This window comes from Rhinoraja longicauda, chromosome 2 (assembly GCF_053455715.1).
Source record: "Rhinoraja longicauda isolate Sanriku21f chromosome 2, sRhiLon1.1, whole genome shotgun sequence".
Taxonomy (NCBI): domain Eukaryota; kingdom Metazoa; phylum Chordata; class Chondrichthyes; order Rajiformes; family Arhynchobatidae; genus Rhinoraja; species Rhinoraja longicauda.
This window is the reverse complement of record NC_135954.1, coordinates 25,674,591-25,697,110: the sequence shown is the minus strand read 5'-3', so window position 1 is coordinate 25,697,110 and position 22,520 is coordinate 25,674,591. Positions and strand designations below refer to the sequence as shown.

The 22,520-nt window shown below is 41.6% G+C and overlaps 1 protein-coding gene across 3 annotated transcripts in view; it reads right to left on the bottom strand.

Annotated features, from left to right (window-relative positions):
* odad2 (outer dynein arm docking complex subunit 2) overlaps positions 1-22,520 on the bottom strand; it is a 203,978-nt gene that overhangs the window by 103,188 nt on the left and 78,270 nt on the right. For all 3 annotated transcript variants that reach the window (XM_078427510.1, XM_078427521.1, XM_078427514.1), the window contains exons 12-16: positions 16,148-16,357; positions 13,277-13,513; positions 11,535-11,645; positions 6,549-6,703; positions 4,338-4,580 (exon numbers count right to left, since the gene is read on the bottom strand). In XM_078427510.1, the coding sequence (XP_078283636.1) occupies positions 4,338-4,580; positions 6,549-6,703; positions 11,535-11,645; positions 13,277-13,513; positions 16,148-16,357 (956 nt within the window). The remainder of the gene's footprint in view (positions 1-4,337; positions 4,581-6,548; positions 6,704-11,534; positions 11,646-13,276; positions 13,514-16,147; positions 16,358-22,520) is intronic.

The following is a 22,520-nucleotide window of genomic DNA, read 5'->3' as shown; positions in this document are numbered from 1 at the left end:
AAGGACGAGATGAACCATGCTGTATCACTCGACGATTATAACCCCTCTGGTCTTGTATTTAGTGGCCACATTGTTCAGAAATTAATCGATATGCTTAGTTTGTATATAAAATATTCAAATATATTTTGAAGATTCCATTTTATTATTGAGTTTTCAACAGTATAAACTTTAAAAGAAAATCAACCTACATGCTACTTCAAGGAGATGATTCAATTTTTCAAAAAATCAAAACTATTTTCTTTACATTCCCCCGAGACAAAATCGTAAAATCTATATACTAAAACTCTCGTTTGTTTGTTTGTTTGTTCCTGAACTACAGCTAAACAGGTACACGATAGCACGACAATTTTAGGCTCTCCTTACTCACCGTCGTCCCTTTGGTGCTAATGGATGAAGTTTCATTGAAATCGGTGTTATATTTTTAAATTTATTCACATTTTAAAGTTTAAATCTATCTCCTAGGGAGGGAGGGGGAGGGATGGGGAGGATAAGGGGGGTTGAGGGGGATGGAGGCGAAGGGGGGAGTTGGAGGGGAGGAGGAGGGGAGGGTGCTGCACCAATGCAGGAGAGGTGTGGGCCCAACGGGTGCACTTGGTCTCGTGTTTCTTTAAAATTCTGCAACAAATTATTCTAGATGTCTCCAGATATGATTTATTTTTAACACAGTTTCAAAATAATATAAAGTTTACTGAGAGAAAATGCAAAAAAATTAAATGAAGAATTGTGATTGCATGTCCACTGTTTGAGTGGTCACAATAGCAAAACTTGCTATTGACTCAATTTGATGAGTGAGATTTATAGGAATGGTGATATGAAGAAATATCCAACATCAGAGGCCACTGGACGAGATGAAGTATCCTAGTTTACGGAGGCATTTTCAAATGGTAAGGATTTTAAAATTAACACATTGGGGCAACAATAGACTTATTAGAAATCAGCAATGATCATGAGCATAACTCCAATGATGAAAAGTCATTGCATTAAATGTTAATTTTGTTTTTCTCTTTCTATATGTGTTTCCTGATCTGGTGAATATTGCCAGCATTTTTTGCTTTAATGTCTCAATGAATAAGTACCCCATTGAAGCAAGCAAACCTTAGAAAGCTACCACTTAACTTTCTGGACATCTGCAAATAAGGCTAATGTGTTTGTGAATAGTTGTAGAAAAACCACATCATGATGTTATTGAAGAAAAGTATTTACTTTCAATGTTTCCTGTAGATGGCCACACTCAAGATAAACACTGATAAAAATATAATTCAGTTGCAGAAGCCGAAGAGCTAAATGGATGGTATTAATGATTCCTTGGGCAGTTGTAAAATAGAGAGATTTCTATATTATTGTTGTGTAGGAAAATAACTGCAGATGCTGGTACACTCAGCTGAGTTACTCCAGCATTTTGTGCTCCAAGATGCTGCCTGACCTGCTGAGTTACTCTATATTATTGCTGCTCATTCACTTCAGAAAAAAGTGAAGTAATTTCTCCCTCTTCAGAATAGTACATCAGTTTCTCTTGTTATATAGCAATACGCCCTGGGTTTATTGATGCTACTAATCTGACCACTGGCTCATCGGGAAAATGTCCAAGCAAAAGCTACTGCAGGTACACCCCTCATACTGGAATGGGGCTGCAGTACTTATGCAGCATAATTATTTTGGAATCCACAAGGTTGACAGATACAACATGGTTTGAAACAGAAGTATTGCGTTGTGCTGAACTATTTTCTAAAAATATCAAAATCATATATAGCAGTGGTGTAAAGGGTCTGAATATCAAAGTACAAAAATGCAGATGTGCAGGTAGACTTTATAATAAAAATGCCTAATGAATTAAGTGATGCCCCTGTTGTCCATAGCTTTAGTTAAAACTATGCTCAATTTTTAGATTTGCATCAAGGATACTACAACTCCATCATAGTGATTGCACCTTTCTAATTCTGAGTTCTACCTACATGGCTTCACTGTATGAACCATCCAAGATGTCCTTTTCTCAATACCCTTGTATCAATTAAGTTTCTGTAATGATTAAAACATCGTAGATCCATGTACTAATCCAAGGTTTGACTTATCTGGCTTACATGTTGAGCTCCTTGCACTAAAATAAGTACACTTTCGGATATTATTCCTGCCACGTTCATTACTTGGCCTGCCTGTTTTTGCAATTAGACTTATTTAACCTCTACCTTCTCCTCCAACACTCCACCTGCTGATGTGCTGCACTTGCCTGGGTTTCCTTTGATTATGTGTCTACATATTTATGAACATATTTTTGAAAGTGCTTTCAATGTTAAGCAATATTAAGCAATGTCAATGTTCAGCAATGTTTGTGTATAATTTGTACGTTGTTTTATTGTTGTAGAAATTAAGTTTTCAAAATATTACAGAGTCATACTTGTCTGATTCTCCAACATGTTCTGCAGGGAAAATAAGGCCTCATAACATGAAGTCGAAAGATGTAATTTTGTCACAGGGTAAAACTTCATTATCATTATCAAAGGGAAATGTGAGATCTTGAAAAAGGGAGAGTTTGAAATAAACTGTAATGAATTTCGGCGAATTTCCTTTCAGCTGAGTAATTCACTTAATAAGTATAGTCTGATTGAGATATTATACAGGGAATACTTTGTATAACTTAATCAAACCATATATATGGAATAATATTGATGCTTATAAATTATTTATATAAATCATTCATATAAATCATTTATACAACTTAACTGATTGGAAACCTGGGATTATTCACTTGTGCAATGGACTACAGGACTAATTTATTTTATAACCTGTGTGGTCAATTAAGGGTCAGAAAAATGGCAGTGAGGCTTGTTCGTGCGTTACATCTCTTATGTCAGATGCACTGCTCTGTGAGATTTAAGGCAGGCTAATTCTGTAAGGAACTATTTAAACATTGAATACTTTTAAACGTATTTTCTTTACATTTGATAAGCAAAGGATCTTGCAGTGCAATTACAGAAAGTGAAACACAAAAACTTCAGATGTTAGAAATCTGAAATAGGAAATGAAAACAGGAAATGCTGGAAAACATTCAACAAGCCAGGTACCATCTGTGGAGAGAAAGCCTGGGATGATCTCCTTGTCCAAGTCAAAATAAACAAAAAGCTGGAAGAACCAGCTGGCAGCATGGTGGCGCGGCGGTAAAGTTGCAGCGCCAGAGACTCGGGTTCGATCCCGACTACAGGTGCTGTCTGTACGGAGTTTGTACCTTCTCCCCGTGATCGCTTGAGTTTTCCCTGAGATTTTCGGTTTCCTCCCCCACTCCAAAGACGTACAAGTTTGTAGGTTAATTGGCTTGGTGTATGTGTAAAATTGTCCATAGTGTGTGTAGGAAGGTGTTAATGTGCAGGGGATCGCTGGTCGGCGTGGACTTGCTGGGCCAAAGGGCTGTGTCTCTAAACTAAACTTAACTAAACCCAACAGGTCAAGCAGCATCTTTGAAGGCAAAAGGTTTGAGCTGATGTTTTGGCTCAAACCTTGCTTCATGACTGATAGGGAAGAGGAAAGACGATCAGTTATAGCAGTACAGGGAAAGGGTGAGACAGAGACTGGTATGCAGGTAGGACCAAATGAGGAGTGGAGGGAGGGGGGGGTGTATGATGGGCAGGTGCAACCGGATTGGAGAGGGGAGTGGATGAGAAAGGAGAACTGAGGGAGAAGAACAGAAGAGTGTATATCGGAAAAGTCATCTGCAAATAAACAAAACTAGGTATTTTGCTATTTAATATACTAGGTATTTTCTAGGTATTTTGAATATAGCAAATATTAATATAGCATCCGAGATGCTGCCTGACCTGCTGAGTTACTCCAGCATTTTGTGAATAAATCGATTTGTACCAGCAGCTGCAGTTATTTTCTTATACTATATATATAGCTAATATTAAAGTACAAAAGACGTACAGGTACTCCAAAGACGTACTTCAAAGACGTACAGGTATGTAGGTTAATTGACTGGGTAAATGTAAAAAATTGTCCCTAGTGGGTGTAGGATAGTGTTAATGTGCGGGGATCGCTGGGCGGCGTGGACTTGGTGGGCCGAAAAGGCCTGTTTCCGCGCTGTATATATATGATATGATATGATATGATATGATATGATATGATATGATATGATAATTCAATATCCAATGGCATACAACTCATCAACACTATCCCAGATCATAAATATTAACTATTACCTATTCAAACACTTACAATTCCATTAATATAATCTTTGCCTTACCTAAGAGTTACTTGGGTTGTTTCTTGAAGGTATAGTGGCAAATAATATTTTGATAAGGAATAATATATTCCACAACTAAAGAAAAAGTATTAAAAAAACTACTTACGCCATATTTTCAGGATCAACAGCACATTCTCCCACTGCTTTGGTAACATTTACTAGGAGAGCATTATTCGTTCCAGTTAGAAGATTAACCAGTGGTTCGATTCCGTCAGATCTTCTGATGGTAGCACGAATAATCGGGTCTCGTGCACATTGTCCCAATGCTCCTACGACATTGATTAGGACTTCCTCGGGTTGACCAACCAGTAGACGAATCAATGTTTCAACAATTCTTAAATTTTTAAACCTTCACGAAAAAATGATTTAAGTATCCTGAATTAGAGTACATAAAATATTTTAGAAATATACATAAATCTATCTGAAAACCTGTGTGTACAAACAACATATTGATTGATTGATTGACTCCGTTGTCTTGTCCCGCCGTCAATGCCGTTTTAGAAGTGGCGCCCGGCATTGATTATTCTGCCCTGGCGGAGGCCCAGCTAATGGACGGGGAGATGCCCGCCTACCGGACTGCCATCTCTGGCCTCCGCCTTGAAGATGTCCCCCTCGGCCCCGGAGGAGCAACGATACTGTGCGATGTGTCGGCAGGTCAGCCGCGCCCCATCGTCCCTGCCGCATGGCGCCGGAGGGTGTTCGACGTGGTCCACGGGCTGGCTCACCCATCCATCATGTGGCACGGTCGTCGCCCGGATGGATGGGTGAGCCAGCCCGTGGACCACGTCGAACACCCTCCGGCGCCATGCGGCAGGGACGATGGTAGCTGGTAGCTGCGCGTTCATGTGGCACGGTCTGCGCAAGCAGGTTGGCCACTGGGACCACACCTGCATTCCGTGCCAGACGGCATAGATCCAACGCCACATCCGGGTGCCACACCAGGAGATCGGTCTACCCCGCCGGCGTTTCGACCACCTGCATGTGGACATCACCCACATCTCCCGCCGTCCCGGGGCATCACCCACTCCTCACGGTGGTGGATCGCTTCACACGGTGGCCGGAGGCCATACCGCTGACCGACACAGCCACAGCTACATGCGCTCGTGCGTTGGCCGCGCACTGGATTGCTCGCTTTGGCGTGCCGGTGGTCATCTCGTCGGACCGGGGGCCACAGTTCACCTCTGAGCTGTGGGCGGCCATGGCTCACCTGTTGGGCGTGCGGCTGCACCACACCACGGCCTATCACCTGCAGGCAAACGGCCTGATGGAGAGGTTCCACCGGCAGCTGGAGACAGCGCTGAAGGTGCGACTCCCCGGCCCGGACTGGATGGACGAGCTACCGTGGGTCTTGCTGGGCATCCGGACTGGCCCAAGGAGGACCTGGCCTCTTCATCAGCGGAGCTCGTATACGGGTCACCGCTCACGGTGCCCGGGGAGTTCGTGCCCTCGTTGCCAGGGTGAGAGGAACCACCCTCATCCACCCTACAGCGCCTTCGAGAGCGAGTTGGCAAGCTCGCACCGGTGCCGACGTCCCGCCATGGGACATTCCGCCCTTACGTGCCATCGGCCGTCTGGGACTGCGCCTTTGTGTTCCTGCGCCGTGACGCCCACCGGACGCCACTCCAGAGGCCGTATGAGGGCCCGTACTGGGTGCTGGAGCATGGACAGACAACCTTTGTCTTGGACATAGGGGGCCGGCCGGAGGCTGTGTCAATTGACCGCTTGAAGCCAGCGCACTTGGACATCGACCAACAGGTGCGGGTCGCCCAGCCTCGGCCATGAGGTCACCCCCCCTTTGCGGATCCCACCACCTGTCCCTCCAACTGTGCCTCCGCCGGCCCCTCTGTCGGCCGATTTTCGGACGCGGTCCGGTCGGGTTGTGCGACCACCAGAGCGTGTTGTTCCTCCGGTTCTGGGGGGGGGGGGGGGGGTCCTGTGGCGGCTCCCAAGGGTCGGGCCATACCACTACCTACCCCTCGGCAAGGAAATGGACCGGTCCAGGGGGGCGGCCCATTGCTACGGATATAAAGGACGAGGTTTTGGGCGCAAAGTCATTCTAGCAGACTTGACCGGTCTGACAACCGTAATAAAACCAAACCTCCCGAAATACCCGGCTCCTCGCCTTTATTTCGGGCCCTTTTCGACGCACCACAAAATTGAATATCTTATTAATGTAATGGTTAATAATTTCTCTCTAATTTTTCAATTTCATTTGAAATTAATAACCTGTAAGTAGTTGCCATAGTCAGATCAGATTTATTTTAAAGAAATAAGGTCAGTCTGCGATCAAAACGTCTCAGTCATCATTGATTAATACCTGTCGACATTCTCCATACTTATGGCACATTTCCAGACAGCTCCCGTGGCAGCTGCTAACAGCTCTTTATTGTCAGACTTGCTGAAGAGTTTGACCAGTGGTCCTAGTCCATTATGAGCACGAACAAGATTACGAGTTTCTTCATCCTCTGCACACTAGGAAAAGAAAGCAGATGATACAGAGAATATGAAATAAAATAGATTCATAGTTAAAACATATTTTGTTTAAACTGTTATGAATGTTATCTTTTTAAAACTGTTTGACAGTGGTGTTTCTCTTGCTAAATAAAGAAAGACAGCTTTGCTCAATTTATGATTATTCAACTAATGAATTTTCCTACTCACTCGTTAGGTTGATGTCCTCAGTTTACAGAGTTCTTTTTCACTGTAAATGAAAAGCATACCAATCTCCAGCCAATATGAATTTTGTACTTTTTCCCCTGCCATTTGCTAGAGACCTGGGTTCGATCCTGACACGGGTGCTGTCTGTATGAAATATGTACGTTCTCTCTGTGACCATGTGGGTTTTTTCCATGTGCTCTGGTTTCCTTCCACACTCCAAAGACATAAAGGTTTGTAAGTTACTTGGCTTACGTAAATTGTCGCTAGGTGTAGGATAGTGCTAGTGTATCAGTGGTCAGCGCGGACCCGGTGGGCTGAAGGGTTTGTTTCCACACTATCTCGAAAGCCTAAAGAATCTGGCTCAAAGAAGGTAGACACAAAATGCTGAAGTAACTCAGCGGGTCAGGCAGCATCTCGGGAGAGAAGGAATGGGTGACATTTAGGGCCGACACCCTTCTTCAGACTGATCTCAAAGAAGAATCTGTTACCACAAGCCTTTGAGGCAGAGACTTCCAAACTTAGTTATCTTATTTCATCTTAGTTTAGTTTCATTTAGAGATATAGCGTGGAAACGGTCAATGGTCGGCGTGGACTCAGTGAGCCATTGATGACCTGTACATTCATTCTAAGTTATCTCAGTTTTGCATCCTACAAACTAACGGCAATTTACAGAAGCTACTTAACCTACAAACCTGCACATTTTAAAAATGTGGGGGGAAACCGGTGAAAACCCACAGTGACAGGGAGAACGTACTAAGTCAGCACCAACAGCACCCATAGTCACGATTGAACCTGGGTCTCTGGCGCTGTGAAGCTGCAGCTCGATCACCCCACCACTGTGCTGCCCAGTGGTGCAGCCTTAATCCTTATTTTAAGACAATAATCGTTAGATCCAGAACCTCTCTTGAAATCCCACTAAATCAAGACATATCAGGATCTTGTATGATCATATCATCATAAGATAGAGGAGAATTAGGCCCTTGAGTCTGCTCTGCCATTCGATGATGGCTGATCGATTTTTCCCTCTCAACATTCTTACACCTTATCCCCATAACCTTTGACACCCTTACTAATCAAAAACTTTTCAATCTCCACTTTAAAAATACCCAATGACTTGGCCTCCACAATAGCCTATGGCAATGAATTCCACAGATTCAACACCTTCTGGCTAAAGAATTTCCTCCTCATCTCCATTCTAAAGGTATGTCCTTTTATTCTGTATCTTCTGGTCCTACATTCTCCCACTACTAGAAACATCCTTTCCACATACAATTTATCTAGGCCTTTCATTATTTAGTTGGTTTCAATGAGATCCCCCACATCCTTCTAAACTCCAGCAAATACAGGCCCAAAGCCCTCAAACGCTGCTCATACGTTAACCCAATTATCACCAGGATCATTAACATAAACCTCTTCTGGGAGCCTCTCCAACACCAACACACCATGCCTCAGATATGGAGTCCAAAACTACTTAAATATTTCAAATGTGGTTTAACCAGCATATTATAAATCCTCAGCATTATATCCTTTTTTCTAGTCCTCTTTGCCTTCCTTACTACCGGCTCAACCTGCAAATTAATCTTTTGGGAATCCTGCACCAACACTCCCAGGTCCCTTTGCACTTCCAATTTCTGAATCCTCTCCAAAATTTAGAAAATAGTCCTTTATTCCTTCTACCAAAGTGCATGACCGCACACTTTGCTACACTGTATTCCCTTTTGCCACTTCTTTGCCCACTCTCCCAACCTGTCCAAGTCCTTCTGCAGATATTCTGCTACCTTAACACTGCCCATTCACCCATCTTTGCATCATCCGCAAACTTGGCCATGAGCCATCAATTCCATCATCCATATCATTAATGTATAACATGAAAACTAACGGACTCAACACCGACCCCTGCGGAACACCACCAGTCACGGGCAGCCAACCAGAAAATGCCCCCGTTTCGCACTCTTTGGCTTCTGCCACTCTGCCAACCTTCTCTCCATGCTTGTACCATGCCCCTCATATCATGGGTTCCTATCTTGCCTAGCAGCCTCACATGTGGTATCTTATTGAAGGCCGCCTGAAAATCCAAGTAAACCACATCCACTGACCCTCCTTTGTCTATCCTGCAATTTACTTCCTCAAAGAATTCCAACATATTTGTCAGGCAAAATGTCCCCTTAACAAAACCATGCTGACATCAGTCAATTTTACCATGTGCTTCCAAGTACCCTGATGCAAAAACATTATTTAGTTTGTCAGCCATTTCCTTGATTCTCATTACTACTTCTCCAGCGTCATTTTCCAATGGTCCAATGTCTTCGCTTGCCTCTCTTAGTAATACCGATACATCTGATTTTGGTTTCTCGCTGTCAAACTGCAGGTTGAATTCTGTCATATTGTGATCTCTGCCTCCTAGAGGTTCCTTCACCTTCCACTTTCTAATCAAAATTAGTTAATTACAGTACACCAAATCCAGAATTGCCTTTTCCCCATGAGCTGCTATAAAAAGCCATCTCATATGCATTCTGCAAATGCCTACTCTTGGGATTCAGTACCAACCTGATTTTCCCAGTCTGCCCGCAAATTGAAATCCCCTATGACCATTGTAACATTGTTTTCTTCGATGATTTTTCTACATCCTGATGTAATTGGTGCCCCACACCTTGGCTACTGCTTGGAGTGCTATATACATCTCCCATCAGGGTCTTTTTACCCTTGCAGTTTCTTAACTCTATCTACAAGGATTCTGTTCTAAGTTTTAGGAATATCATATATTGTATATATAGGTAACATGTTTGCATCAGGTTCCTCTGTATGCGCAATTAAACAAATCTGCTTAATTTGCAACAATTAGGAGTAACAAGAATACCAGATAATTTTCTGAAGAATGCAAAATAAGCTTTACCAAATTTCTTAGTATCACACTTGATTCTACTGTGTCTTTCAATGGCATTTTAGAAGGTTCTTAATCCTTATCAATCGTTAGTTTTAATATGCTAGTTTTTTTTAAAGAATGCTGGTAAAAAAAAACAGGAAGAATGCTAGTAAAAAATACACAATAACTGTGGCATCTGGGTGTGACTATTCCCTGGAAAATCAGGCAAAGAGGCCTTCGGGTCTCAAAAGCAACAATCGATATCTGAGTTTGAAGAAGGATCCCAACACGAAACGTCACCTAGATATATTCTCCAGAGTTAGGTGCCTGATCTGCTAAATTACTCCAGCACTTTATATCTTTTTTTTGTAGTAAACCGGCATCTGTGGTTCCTTATACAGATATCCAAATGTATGCACTGAATGAAAAAGAGAGTGGAATAAGTTAAGCATTACCTTAATTTTTAAGCAGCTAATAGTGAGGGTGGTTTAAATTTCATAAAAGAGCATCTCTGCAATTTGCAGAGCTCATTGCACTAATGTTCCCTTTCCCCTCTCATCCTGTGCCAACCACCCCTCCGACAGTCATGAAACCAGCAGTTCATTATTGCGGGTGTTTTCCAAAAATACAGTTCTCGTGCTCTCACACCATTGCTCACTTTTCACAGCCCCTGACAGTATAGTTTGTAATCAGAGCCTTTATCTTTTAAAGTAAAATTTGAAAACAATAAGTCCCTGTGGGCTGTGGTCTGGGTTGGGCATATCTATCTTCTTTTTTTTTTTTTTACCCTATAGGGACAACAGAGGGCGTGCAGCGTAGGTTTACTAGGCTAATTCCCGGAATGGCGGGACTGTCATATGTTGAAAGATTGGAGCGACTAGGCTTGTATACATTGGAATTTAGAAGGATGAGAGGGGATCTTATCAAAACGTATAAGATTATTAAGGGGTTGGACACGTTAGAGGCAGGAAACATGTTCCCAATGTTGGGCGAGTCCAGAACAAGGGGCCACAGCTTAAGAATAAGGGGTAGGCCATTTAGAACTGAGATGAGGAAAAACGTTTTCAGTCAGAGTTGTGAATCTGTGGAATTCTCTGCCTCAGAAGGCAGTGGAGGTAAATTCTCTGAATGCATTCAAGAGAGAGCTGGATAGAGCTCTTAAGGATAGCAGAGTCAGGGGAATGGGGAGAAGGCAGGAACGGGGTACTGATTGAGAATGATCAGCCATGATCACATTGAATGGCGGTGCTGGCTCGAAGGGCTGAATGGCCTCCTCTTGCACCTATTGTCTATTATCTATTGTCTATAACAAACACCTGAAAGCTTGAAGCAATAAAAAAATTAATTAATAATTTTCCTTACATAGATGTCTCTGGATGTCAAATGCAAACGTTTTCAGCAGAATGAGTTTAGAGAGTGCAAAAGATTATGTTTTCAATCCCGTGTAAAACATTTTTTCCCATCAACCCACCTTCTCTGCACAGTAGGCGCAGTCCTCACATACCTTCTGGGAAATCAGCCCACATACTGTAAGTTTGGGACTTTTATTTTGGTGTCATTCATAAATATCTGGCTTATAAAGTAACCTAAAACCTTTACAAACTTTCATAACTTTTCGTCATATGCTATCAACATTCAAAGCATCCTAGTTCAAACTAATAAACTAACTTAAATAAAAACATTTTCATAGTGCTTTGAAAACTTCAATAATTTTAACACCTGAAAAATATTATGAAAAGATATTCAAAGATTTTGAAAGCTAAAAATGAATCATACTTGTACCTTGAAAATGGCACGGGCACAATGGGTTTGAAGCTCCTCACTTCCACTGCTAAGATTGCGCACCAGGTCCTTTATCATATTTTCTGTTCGAATGGCCAAACTATAACTTGGCTGAAAAACAGAGAGAAAATTTGTATTCTATTCGTTCAGTAGAATGTTAAATGCTAAACTTATGCACAGAATTTAAGGAATGTAGAAGTGAATATTGTTTGTTTACATTTTACATAAAATAGATGTTCAGAAGGAGTGTGAAATATCTGGAGAAAGTAGCAACGGTTTAAATAATTCTTTAGATGTACAAACTTTTCCGTCGTACAATGTGAAAGTTAGTGAAAATTTCAGTAAGGTAAGCTCAACTTGTTAAATCTCACTAATTAAGAACTGTTGCAACAATGATGTCAGTTGCAGAGACAAAATTGTGTAGTATTGATGATACAAAGGTATAATGGGATCAATTAAATTAGGAGGATGAGCTGAAAATTAACTCAAAGCATGCAGAATCATGTCTTAGCCAACAGACATTGAAAGGTAGAGTGACACCAAATATCATGTAATTTGCAATATCATGTCTATATTATTACATTGATTTGATATCATGTTGCACACAATGCCATTTTCTGTGGTTTGTGGTTTACTGTTACACATTCTCAGAACGAATGTCATCTGCCAGCTTTGAACATTGATCAATTGACCTGTAAACAATTCCCATGTGAGATGTAGACTTACCCAATAACAATTTGTCTTCTCAAGTTGAACTATCCACATACTGTTGTAAGAAACCCGCTGGGATACATCTCACAATTCTTGATTTGTCTAAACCTTTGGCACTAAGCAAGTCCCAGTCAATATTGGGAAAGTTAAAATCACCCACATCTTTCGGTAATCTGTTTACATAACTTCCTCTATCTCCCGCTCCCTATAGTACAACCCCTTTAGAGCATTTGCACTTTTCTGATTTCTAAGCTTCACCCATACCGTCTCAGCAGACGAACCCTCCAATATGTCTTCTCTGAGTGCCACCATGACAGTCTCCCCAATCAGAATGGCCACAACATCATCGCCCCAAGCATCAACCCAGGCCCTGAGTTCATTTGATTTCTCCACAATACTCCTTGCATTGAAATAAACATACTTCAGCCCATCAGCGTCACTATATTACCTCATCTCCCCATGGTGTCCTTCCTTTGAAGCTTACTGGTCCTAACCTCCACCATCTCATCACTCCTTCCAATTTCTGACCTACCACTCTGGTTCCCACACTCTGGTTCTCACTAGTATAAACCCTCCCAAGTAGCATCAGTGAACCTTCCTGCAAGGATACTGGTCCCCCTCCAGTTCAGATGCAACCCGTCGCTTTTGCACAGGTCATCCCAATGGTATAAAAATCTGAATCCCTGCCCCAACTCCAGAGTCACTCAGTTGTCTGTCCTATCTTCCTATTTCTACCCTCATCAGCACATGGCACTGGGAGTAATCCAGAGATTACCACCTTTGGGGTACTGCTTTTTATTCTTCTGTCTAACTCCCTCCGCAGAACCTCATCCTTTTCCCCTTATATATAATTCCCTGGCCATTTTTCCTATTTACCAAGCAACAAATGATATTTAATTTTTTACAATCAATGAAATGTTTAAGAGGACATTTAATTGATTTTTTTGGACCTATGGCAACAAAACATGGAATTAAAAAGTCAAACATGCACATTTCTGAAGGAATTGTAATATCACATTGACACTTATTACCTCTGAAGCACATTCTTGTAATGTGCCAACAACTGGAATAAGCATATTTTCATGAGGAGACTTCAACAGGCATCCCAGCAGAGGAATACCACCAGATCTACGGATTGCTTCCTTATTTTTTTTACTTCTACTGCAGCTCCAAAGTGCAAGAGCACCACAACGTGCAACTTCAATATCTTTCTTTTGCTCTTCAGTTAGATGAGCTGAAAGGATTGGAGCACAGTTCAAAAGACTAACCTGTAAATACAAAAGAAAACTTATACATTTTGTTTTCAATTTGCTTGTAGAATGTGGGCAATAGTAGAAATTCTGTGTATTCATAATAGACTCAGAATTGAGGAAATAATTAACATATAACTACATTTATGCATTGGCATTAACACATTTTCAAAATTTAAAAAAAAATTGTAGACCATCTAGAAAATTCAATTACTGAAGTGGTTTATTGGAAAATAAAAAACTTCGGGAAAAGAATAGGATTAAGAAACGCAGGGGAAAATATTAATGAAACAGCCTGAAGACCTGAGAGGAACCCACGATAATGCAGCTGAGATACCTTCCTTTCCCCAGCCTGAAGGGAGCTTGGAATCATAACACTTTTAAAAAAGACGTCAGGACATGAATGTTGCTAGTTAGAGTGCGATTATTACGTATTTTTAATCAAGAGGTGGTTAGCTTTTTCTTAAAAACTGCTTAGTTCTTGATACATTTGTGCTTTTGCAATTGTGTTAGGTATGCAACTTCACAATGCTGATCGGCAACGGTAAATTTAGATTTTTTTTAGATTTAGAGATACAGCGCAGAAACAGGCCCTTCGGCCCACCGGGTCCGCGCCGTCCAGCGATCCCCGCACACTAACACTATCCTACACCCACTAGGGACAATTTTTACATTTGCCCAGCCAATTAACCTACATACCTGTACGTCTTTGGAGTGTAGGAGGAAACCGAAGATCTCGGAGAAAACCCACGCAGGTCACGGGGAGAACGTACAAACTCCATACAGACGGCGCCCGTAGTCAGGATCGAACCTGAGTCTCCGGCGCTGCATTCGCTGTAAGGCAGCAACTCTACCGCTGCGCCACCATGCCGGCCAGTGAACAGTGAATAACAGTGAATAAAGTATATGTTAGGGTGAAGTGAAATTTAGATGAAAATTTTGAGGGGATGGTATTCTCTAGATATTGCTGCCATTTTCCTTTTTGATGTGCATTGAAGTTATCTTTGTGAGTTGTTGCATGATAGTAAACACTGCAGACTCTGTGCTCATTGATCCTATTCTGGATGGTATGAGATGATTTATTTATGTTGCCATTGCACCCTTCTAATGGGGAGTATTTCATCACACTCTAGCTTGAAGATGGCAGAGTTCATAATGGATTTGGAAGTAAACCACTCTCAAAGAGCACCATGTTTGGTCCAGTCTTGCACTGCTGGTTAACATATAGATGGACTTATTGGCATTTTGGTCAATGAAAATGTACAAGATGTTTATTGTGAAAGGGCACTGCAATGAAGATACTATTGAAGTCAAAGGATGATACTGTATCCTGAGGCAAATTGGTTATAAATATTACTGGCCAGGCCTGGATATTACCCCAGGTCTAGTTGTAGTCTGCTTAACTATTGGAAGTGATGATCATAGAGTTCTGCACTGTGAAATCAGCAACAAACAACCACTGACTTTCTGATGGAGATAATGTCAATGATACAGCTGAAATTGATTAGACAGAGAATACTACCCTGAACACACTGAATTATTGTTCTTCTGGAGTCAATTCCAACTTCCTTTGTATAATAAACCCCTGCCACTGAAGGTTTCTCCCCTTTGATTCTAACTAACTTCAGCTTTTAAAGGTTGCATTGCACCAAAGTGTCAAATATTGACTTGATATAAAGGCCAGATACATTCCTAATTCTTCTCCAGTATCCAGCTATTATCCCCAGGCTGAATAAAAAATGTGATGAGGTCTGGATCAGAGTACTTTTGTTGAACTCAAACTGAACATCAGAGAGTGCCTTACATTCAATTACAACCGCACTAAAACTATTTTCCCCATACCCATGCCTTACTGCTTTCTTTGGCAACATTGTAAGCTTATTCCTTGATCTAATATTATGTTTAATTTTGCTTGTTAGACAAGGTTTGAACATTTTGCATGTCTGGATTTTGTGCTTCAAAATGATATATATTTGTTATGATCAAATATAACAAATAGGGCTTGTGGTGAACATGTGCTGTAATTATTCAATTTTCCACCTCTTGGTCTTGATTGTTATACCTTTCAATGTAGTTTGCCTATTTACCATAGCCAAGTCATGCCTCATAACTTTTTAGTTTGCTTTCTTTAGATTTAAGACCATGGTTGCGGCTTGAACTATTTTTCTTACTACATGGCTCCGACTTCCCTCTTCACTTCTTAACATCTTCTCCAACTACAGCTATTCTTGCAAGCTTTCATTGCTTCTCCAAATTCTCATTCACATAGAGCAAGTTGCTCCATAGTTACAATTCTCCCCTTAGTTTCCTGCTATGCAAAGAAATGTGGGACTATGTTAAAGTGCTATGTAAATACAAAGAACACTATAAAGTGACGTGTAAATACAGGTATTATATATGAACTATTTATCTTAGTTTAGTTAGTTTATTGTCACGTGTACCGAGGTACAGTGAAAAACTTTTGTTACGTGCTAACCAGTTGGGGCAAAGACATTACCTGATTACAATCGACCCATCCACAGTGTATCGTCATCTATTTATGGTATTTTTGAAAAAAATACAGTTGTCAACAGACTTGGCAAGAAAGGTTTTTGAGACAAACCAAATAGTTCCGAGTAAAGTTTATAAATTTATGATAAAATAATTACTTACCAGACGCTGAATTCCACCATGAAGCCGAACAGTCTGTCTTGCTTTGTTGAACTTGGCTATATTGGCAATAGTTTCAGCTGCCAAACATTTGAGATCTTTATTGGAGGAGTTCAAAATGTTCACCAAAGTCTCTATGCCACCTAGCTCTGCTAAGTATCGCCGAATTTGTGGATTTTTACTAATTTCTTTCAGGATCTTCAAAGAACCAACCTATACACAAATGTTATCTTTAATTTTCAAGAACTGAAGCAAACAATGCAGAAATAATGTTAGATATACTAACTTGTCATGTTTTCTTTATTATTTGAATAGAAACATCCTTCATGTATAATAGTGAGGGAGTTCTGTCTGGAAAATTTGATCAAATTGAACTGAATTCTGTCCAGCGCCACCCATGGATCTTCCCCACCTTTTTCTAATGCATTCAACAGATCAGTTGCAAAGGGATGGAGCTGATGCCTCTCCAACCCAGATAAGGGGATACTGAGGTGTCACAGTTTCAACAGTTCACATGAGTATACTGAGAGGGGACAACACAATGCTCTCACTGATTCTTTGGTTTAGTTTGGTTTATTATTATTGTCATGTGTACAAAGATGCAGTGAGAAACTTTGTTTTATGTGCTATCCAGACAGATGATACTATATATGAATAAATCAGGTAGTGTAAAGGGAATAGGAACAGAATGCAGAATATAGAGTTTCAGCTATCGAAAAGTGTAGATTAAAAAAAAGTGCAATGGCCACAACAAGATAGGTTGGAAAATCAGGGGTACAAATTTAGCTTGCGAGAAGACCGTTTAATAAGTCTGATACCAACAAAGAAATGGTTGCTGAATTTAATGGTAATGTGCTTTCAAGTTTTTGTAACTTTTGTCTGACGAGAGAGGGGTGAAGAGGGAATGACCAAGATGTAATTTGTACTTGATTATGTTGCCTGCTTTTTCGAGGAAGTGTGAAGTGTAGATGGAGCCGATGGGGGCAGCTGCTTTGTGTGATAGTCTGGGCTGCATGCACAACTCTCTGCAATCTCTAGCAGTCTTGGGCAGAGTAGTTGTCAAACCAAGTTGTGATGCATCATGATAGAATGTTTTCTATGGTGCATCTGCAGCAATTGATGAGTCATTAGAAACAAGGTAATTATTCCTTCGCAATAATTTTATTATTAAAATTGCTATAAATAGTGACCCCTGAAGATTGATAGCAATGGGGAGGGGCTCAGTGACGATAATGTCGCTGATTGTGAAGGTCACATGGTTAGAATTTTTCTTGATAGAAATGGTCATTGCCTAGCACTTTTGAAGCTTGAATTTTACTTGGCACTTGTCAGCTCATTCCATATCAACAAATGGCTTCAATGTGAATGTTCCTTCTCCCAATATAAATACCAAATCTAGCAATCATCACCATCAATTAATAATGGGGAAGTTATCAGCAGTGTGATACAGTAAAACAGGTAAAAGCAAAATAACAGCTGTTTTTTAATTTCCATTCATGGCAATTAAATTCGGATGTAAGAAAAACTGTCAACTTGTTATCTATCATTTTGTATGCTGACCAAAATCAGGATCTAACCACTGAACATTAATTTAACAACATAGAACAGTACAGCAATGAAACAAACCTTTCAGCCTACCAAGTCTGACCATGATATCAATTTTAACTAATCTCATTGGTCTGCACGTGGTCCAAATATCCATTCCCTGCATGTTCATGTGTCTGCCTAATGCTCCTTGAACATTGCTATCTTATCTGCCTTAACAACCAAGGGGTGGCACAGTTGCGCAGCAGTAGAGTCGCTGCCTTACTGTGCCAGAAACATGGGTTTGATCCTGACTATGGGTAATGTCTCTACGGAGTTTGTACGTTTTCCCCGTGGCCGTGTGGGTTTCCTCCCACACTCCAAAGATGGCTTGTGGGTTAATTGGCTTTGGTAAAAATTGTAAATTGTCCTTCAAGTGCAGGATGGTGTTAGTGTACGGGGATCACTGGTCAGTACAGACTCGGTGGGCCGAAGAGTCTGTTTCCACGCTGTATCACTAAACTAAATTAAACGAAAACAAACCAAACCTCCCTAGTAGTATGCTCCAGACACCCACCACATACTGTGTTAAAAAAATTGCCTCTCTATGTCAGCTTGTCTGTGGTATTTCCATGCAGGGGAAAAGACTCTGACTATTTACCTTATGTATGCCTCTAATAATTTTATCTGCCTCTATGCTCCAGAAAAAACCCCATTTGATCCAAATTCACTTACGCATAAAGCATATTTTCAATAGAGGTTCATAAAATGTGAGTTTGAAGTAGGTGGAAGCTTCATTATAATATTTAAATAATAAAATATTTAAATAATTGGGTTGCCCCAATGCTCCAGAAAAAACCCCAACAATCAATGTATACCTCTCTTTTTATAAGTAATACTCTCTAATCTAGGTTAAAAAAAAGACACAAAGTGTTGGAAAAGCTCTATGAGGTGCTGTTCCTCCAATTTCCGGTGGGCCTCACTATGGCACTGGAGGAGGCCCATGACAGAAAGGTCAGACTGGGAGTGGGAGGGGGAGTTGAAGTGCTCAGCCATCGGGAGATCAGGTTGGTTAAGGCGGACTGAGCGAAGGTGTTGAGCGAAACGATCGCCGAGTCTGCGTTTGGTTGAACCCATGTAAAGAAGTTGACATCTAGAGCAGCGGATACAACAGATGAGGTTGGAGGAGGTGCAGGTGAACCTCTGTCTCACCTAGAAAGACTGGATGGAGTTGGGTGGGGAGGTAAAGGGACAGGTGTTGCATCTCCTGCGGTTGCAGGGGAAAGTGCCCGGGGATGGGGTGGTTTGGGTAGGAAGGGACGAGTGGACCAGGGAGGCCCATCGGAATAATGTCATGGGCCTCCTCCAGGGCCATAGTGAGGCCCACCGGAAATTGGAGGAACAGCACCTCATATTTCGCTTGGGCAGCTTGCAGCCCAGTGGTATGAACATTGACTTCTCCAACTTTAGATAGTTCCTCTGTCTCTCTCTTCCCCTCGCCCTTCCCAGTTCTCCCTCTATCTTCCTGTCTCCACCTATATCCTTCCTTTGTCCCGCCCCCTGACATCAGTCTGAAGAAGGGTCTCAACCCGAAACGTCACCCATTCCTTCTCTCCTGAGATGCTGCCTGACCTGCTGAGTTACTCCAGCATTTTGTGAATAAATACCTTCGATTTGTACCAGCATCTGCAGTTATTTTCCTACACTACTTGCAAATGTCAATGCTCCTAAGGTCAAAACATAATATTCTGGAGGAACTCAGTCGGTCGGAATCTTCTTCAGACTAATCAACCCGAAAAATCCACTCCCTCCACATATGCTGCCTGACCCACCAAGTTTCTCCAACATTTATTTTTGTTCCAGATTTCATCATCTGCAGTTCCTTATATTCCAGAACTGAATACTTTACTCTTACATCTGACCTCCCAAAGTACAACACCTCGCACTTGTCCAGATTAATATAATCTGTCATTGCTCCAGCTATATTTTCAATAGATATATATTCTGATTGTCTACAACTGGTCCATATCCATTGACAACTTTCCTCACTATCCACAAATCTGCCAATGTTCATGTCACGTGCAATATTGCATAGCCCACTTACATTTTCATCCAAATTATAGATCCCAGCACTGATCCCTGCAGAATACCACTGGTCACAGACCACCAGTCAGAATGGCACCCAGCAATTTATTTCAGTAATGGATTACAAATGCGCATGCCATAGTGAAATAGGTGATAACACCACAGATCTCTGTATTACTTAAATATTATAATGAAGCTTCCACCTACTTCAAACTCACATATTATGAACCTCTATTGAAAATATGCTTTATGCGTAAGTGAATTTGGATCAAATGTTTAGGGTATAGCCTATTTTCCCTCTAAATTGATAAGAATTATCACTAAAAGCAGGAAGCATGTTTCAGGCACAGAGAACTAGGATCAAATGTAATACTAAAAGGGATTGAGGAACATTCTCAAGAAGGAAATCGGGTGGGTAAAACAGGAGCATGAGATAGCCCTGGCAGTTGATTAAGGAAAATACAAAGAGACTTTATGTACATTAAGCGAAAAAGGGTGATCGGAGGGAGAATAAGGACCCTTCAAACCCAAAATGGCCATCCACATATGTAGCCACAGGATATAATCAATTAATATCTCTCCTCTGTTTTTTACAGCAGAGAAATGCAAATTATGGAATTTTGGAAAACTAATGGTGATGTCTTGATGACAGTCTACACTACAGTTGAGCGGATGCAGAATGTATTAAAACATATGAAGGTAGCTAAATCCCCAAGGCCTGATCAGATATATCCAAGGACAGTGTGAGAAGCTAGAAAATAAATTACAGGAGCCCTAGGTAAGATATATGAATCATTGTTAGACACGGCTGAGGTGCCAGAAGTTAGTTAATGTTGTGCCTTTATTTAAGAAGAGCTTCAAAGAAAATCTTTGGGACTACAGACCTGTAAGCCTTACATCTGTGGTAAGTATGTAACAGGAGAGGACTCTGTTGAATAAGATATACATGTATCTGTACAATGTTTGATTAGGAATAGTCAGCATGGGTTTGCACATGGGAGATTGTGTCTCACGAATTTGATTACCAAGAAGGTTAATGAGGGCATGGCCATAGACATGATCCATATGGACTTCAACAAGGCTTTTGATAAGATTCCACTTGTCAGGCTGTTCTGGAAGGTTAAATTGAATGGGATTTAGGGACGGGTTTTTTTTTGGAAGACGTGACCAAAAAAGTCGATGAGGGCAGAGCTGTAAACGTTGTATATATGGACTTCAGCAAAGTATTCAACAAGGTTCCACATGGTAAGACGCTCTGGAAGGTTAGATTGCCTGGGGTCCAAGGAGAGGTAGCTGAATGGACAGAAAGCTGGACAGATAGAAGGAAGCAGAGGGTGATGGTGGAAGGATGCTTTTCAGACTGGAGACCTGTGACGATTGCCTTAGGGTTCGGTACTGGGCCCGTTACTGTTTGTTATCTATATCAATGATTTGGATGAGAAAATACATGACAAGATTAGCAAGTTTGCAGATGATACCAAAGTGGGTGGCTTTGCAGATAGTGAAAATGGTTGTGAAAAATTGTAACAGGATCTTGATCAGGTGGGCTGAGAAATGGTTGATGGAATTTAATACAGAGAAATGTGAGATGTTGCATTTTGCGAAGTCTAACATGGGCAGGATCTGGGCAGGACCTACACAGTGAATGGTAGTGCTCTGGGGAATGTTGTAGAGTAGAGGGATCTTGGAGTGCAAGTGCATGGTTCCTTGAAGGTGGAGTTGCTGGTAGAAAGGGCGGTTAAAAAGGCTTTTGGCATATTGGCCATTAATCAGAGTATTGAGTATAGAAGTTGGGAAGTCATGTGAGGTTGTATAAGACGTTGGAGAGGCCACATTTAGAGTATTGTGTTCAGTTCTGGGCACCATGTTATAGGAAACATGTTGTCAAGCTGAAAAGGGTACAGCGAAGATTTACAAGGATGTTCAAGAACTAGAGGGTCTGAGCTATAGGGAGAGGTTGAGTAGGCTGGGACTCTATTGGAGTCAGGAGGATGAGGGGGTGATAGAGGTGTATAAAATCATAAGATGAATAGATCGGGTAGATGCACAAAATCTCTTGCCCAGAGTAAATGAATCAAGGACCAGAGGACATACGTTTCAGGTGAAGGGGAAAAGATTTAATAGGAATCTGAGAGATAACTTTTTCACATAAAGGGTTATGGGTGCATGGAACAAGCTTCCGGAGGAGGTGGCTGAGGCAGGGATTATCCCAATGTTTAAGAAACAGTTAGACAGCTACATGGATAGGACAGATTTGGAGGGATATGGACCAAACGCAGACAGGTTGGACCAGTGCCGGATTAACATAGTAGCAAAAGTAGCATTTGCTATGGGCCCCGCACTTTCGAGGGCCCTGTGCTAAATGCTTGAAATCGGCATCCCACTGAAGGGCGCTGTGTTGCGCGTGCCGCTCCCCAACTGTCACGGTTTGAATGTGTTGGTGGGGCTGGGCGGACCAATGGGCAGCTGGCACATTACCGCCCAACCGCCAGCGCTGAGATGCAGACCCTCACCCACCCACACACACCCAGAGGGACAGAGACTGGCAGCAAGACAGAAACAGGCAGCAGCAGCAAGACAGAGACAAGCAGTGGCAGTGGCACAGAGGTGAGAGACCGGAGTAGACTGTGGGGTGGGGGAAGATGCTGCCTGACCTGCTGAGTTACTCCAGCATTTTGTGTCTACCTTTGATTTCAACCAGCATCTGCAGTTCTTTCCTTCAGAATTGGCTTAATGGAAGGAAGTAGAGGATGGTGGTGGAAAGTTG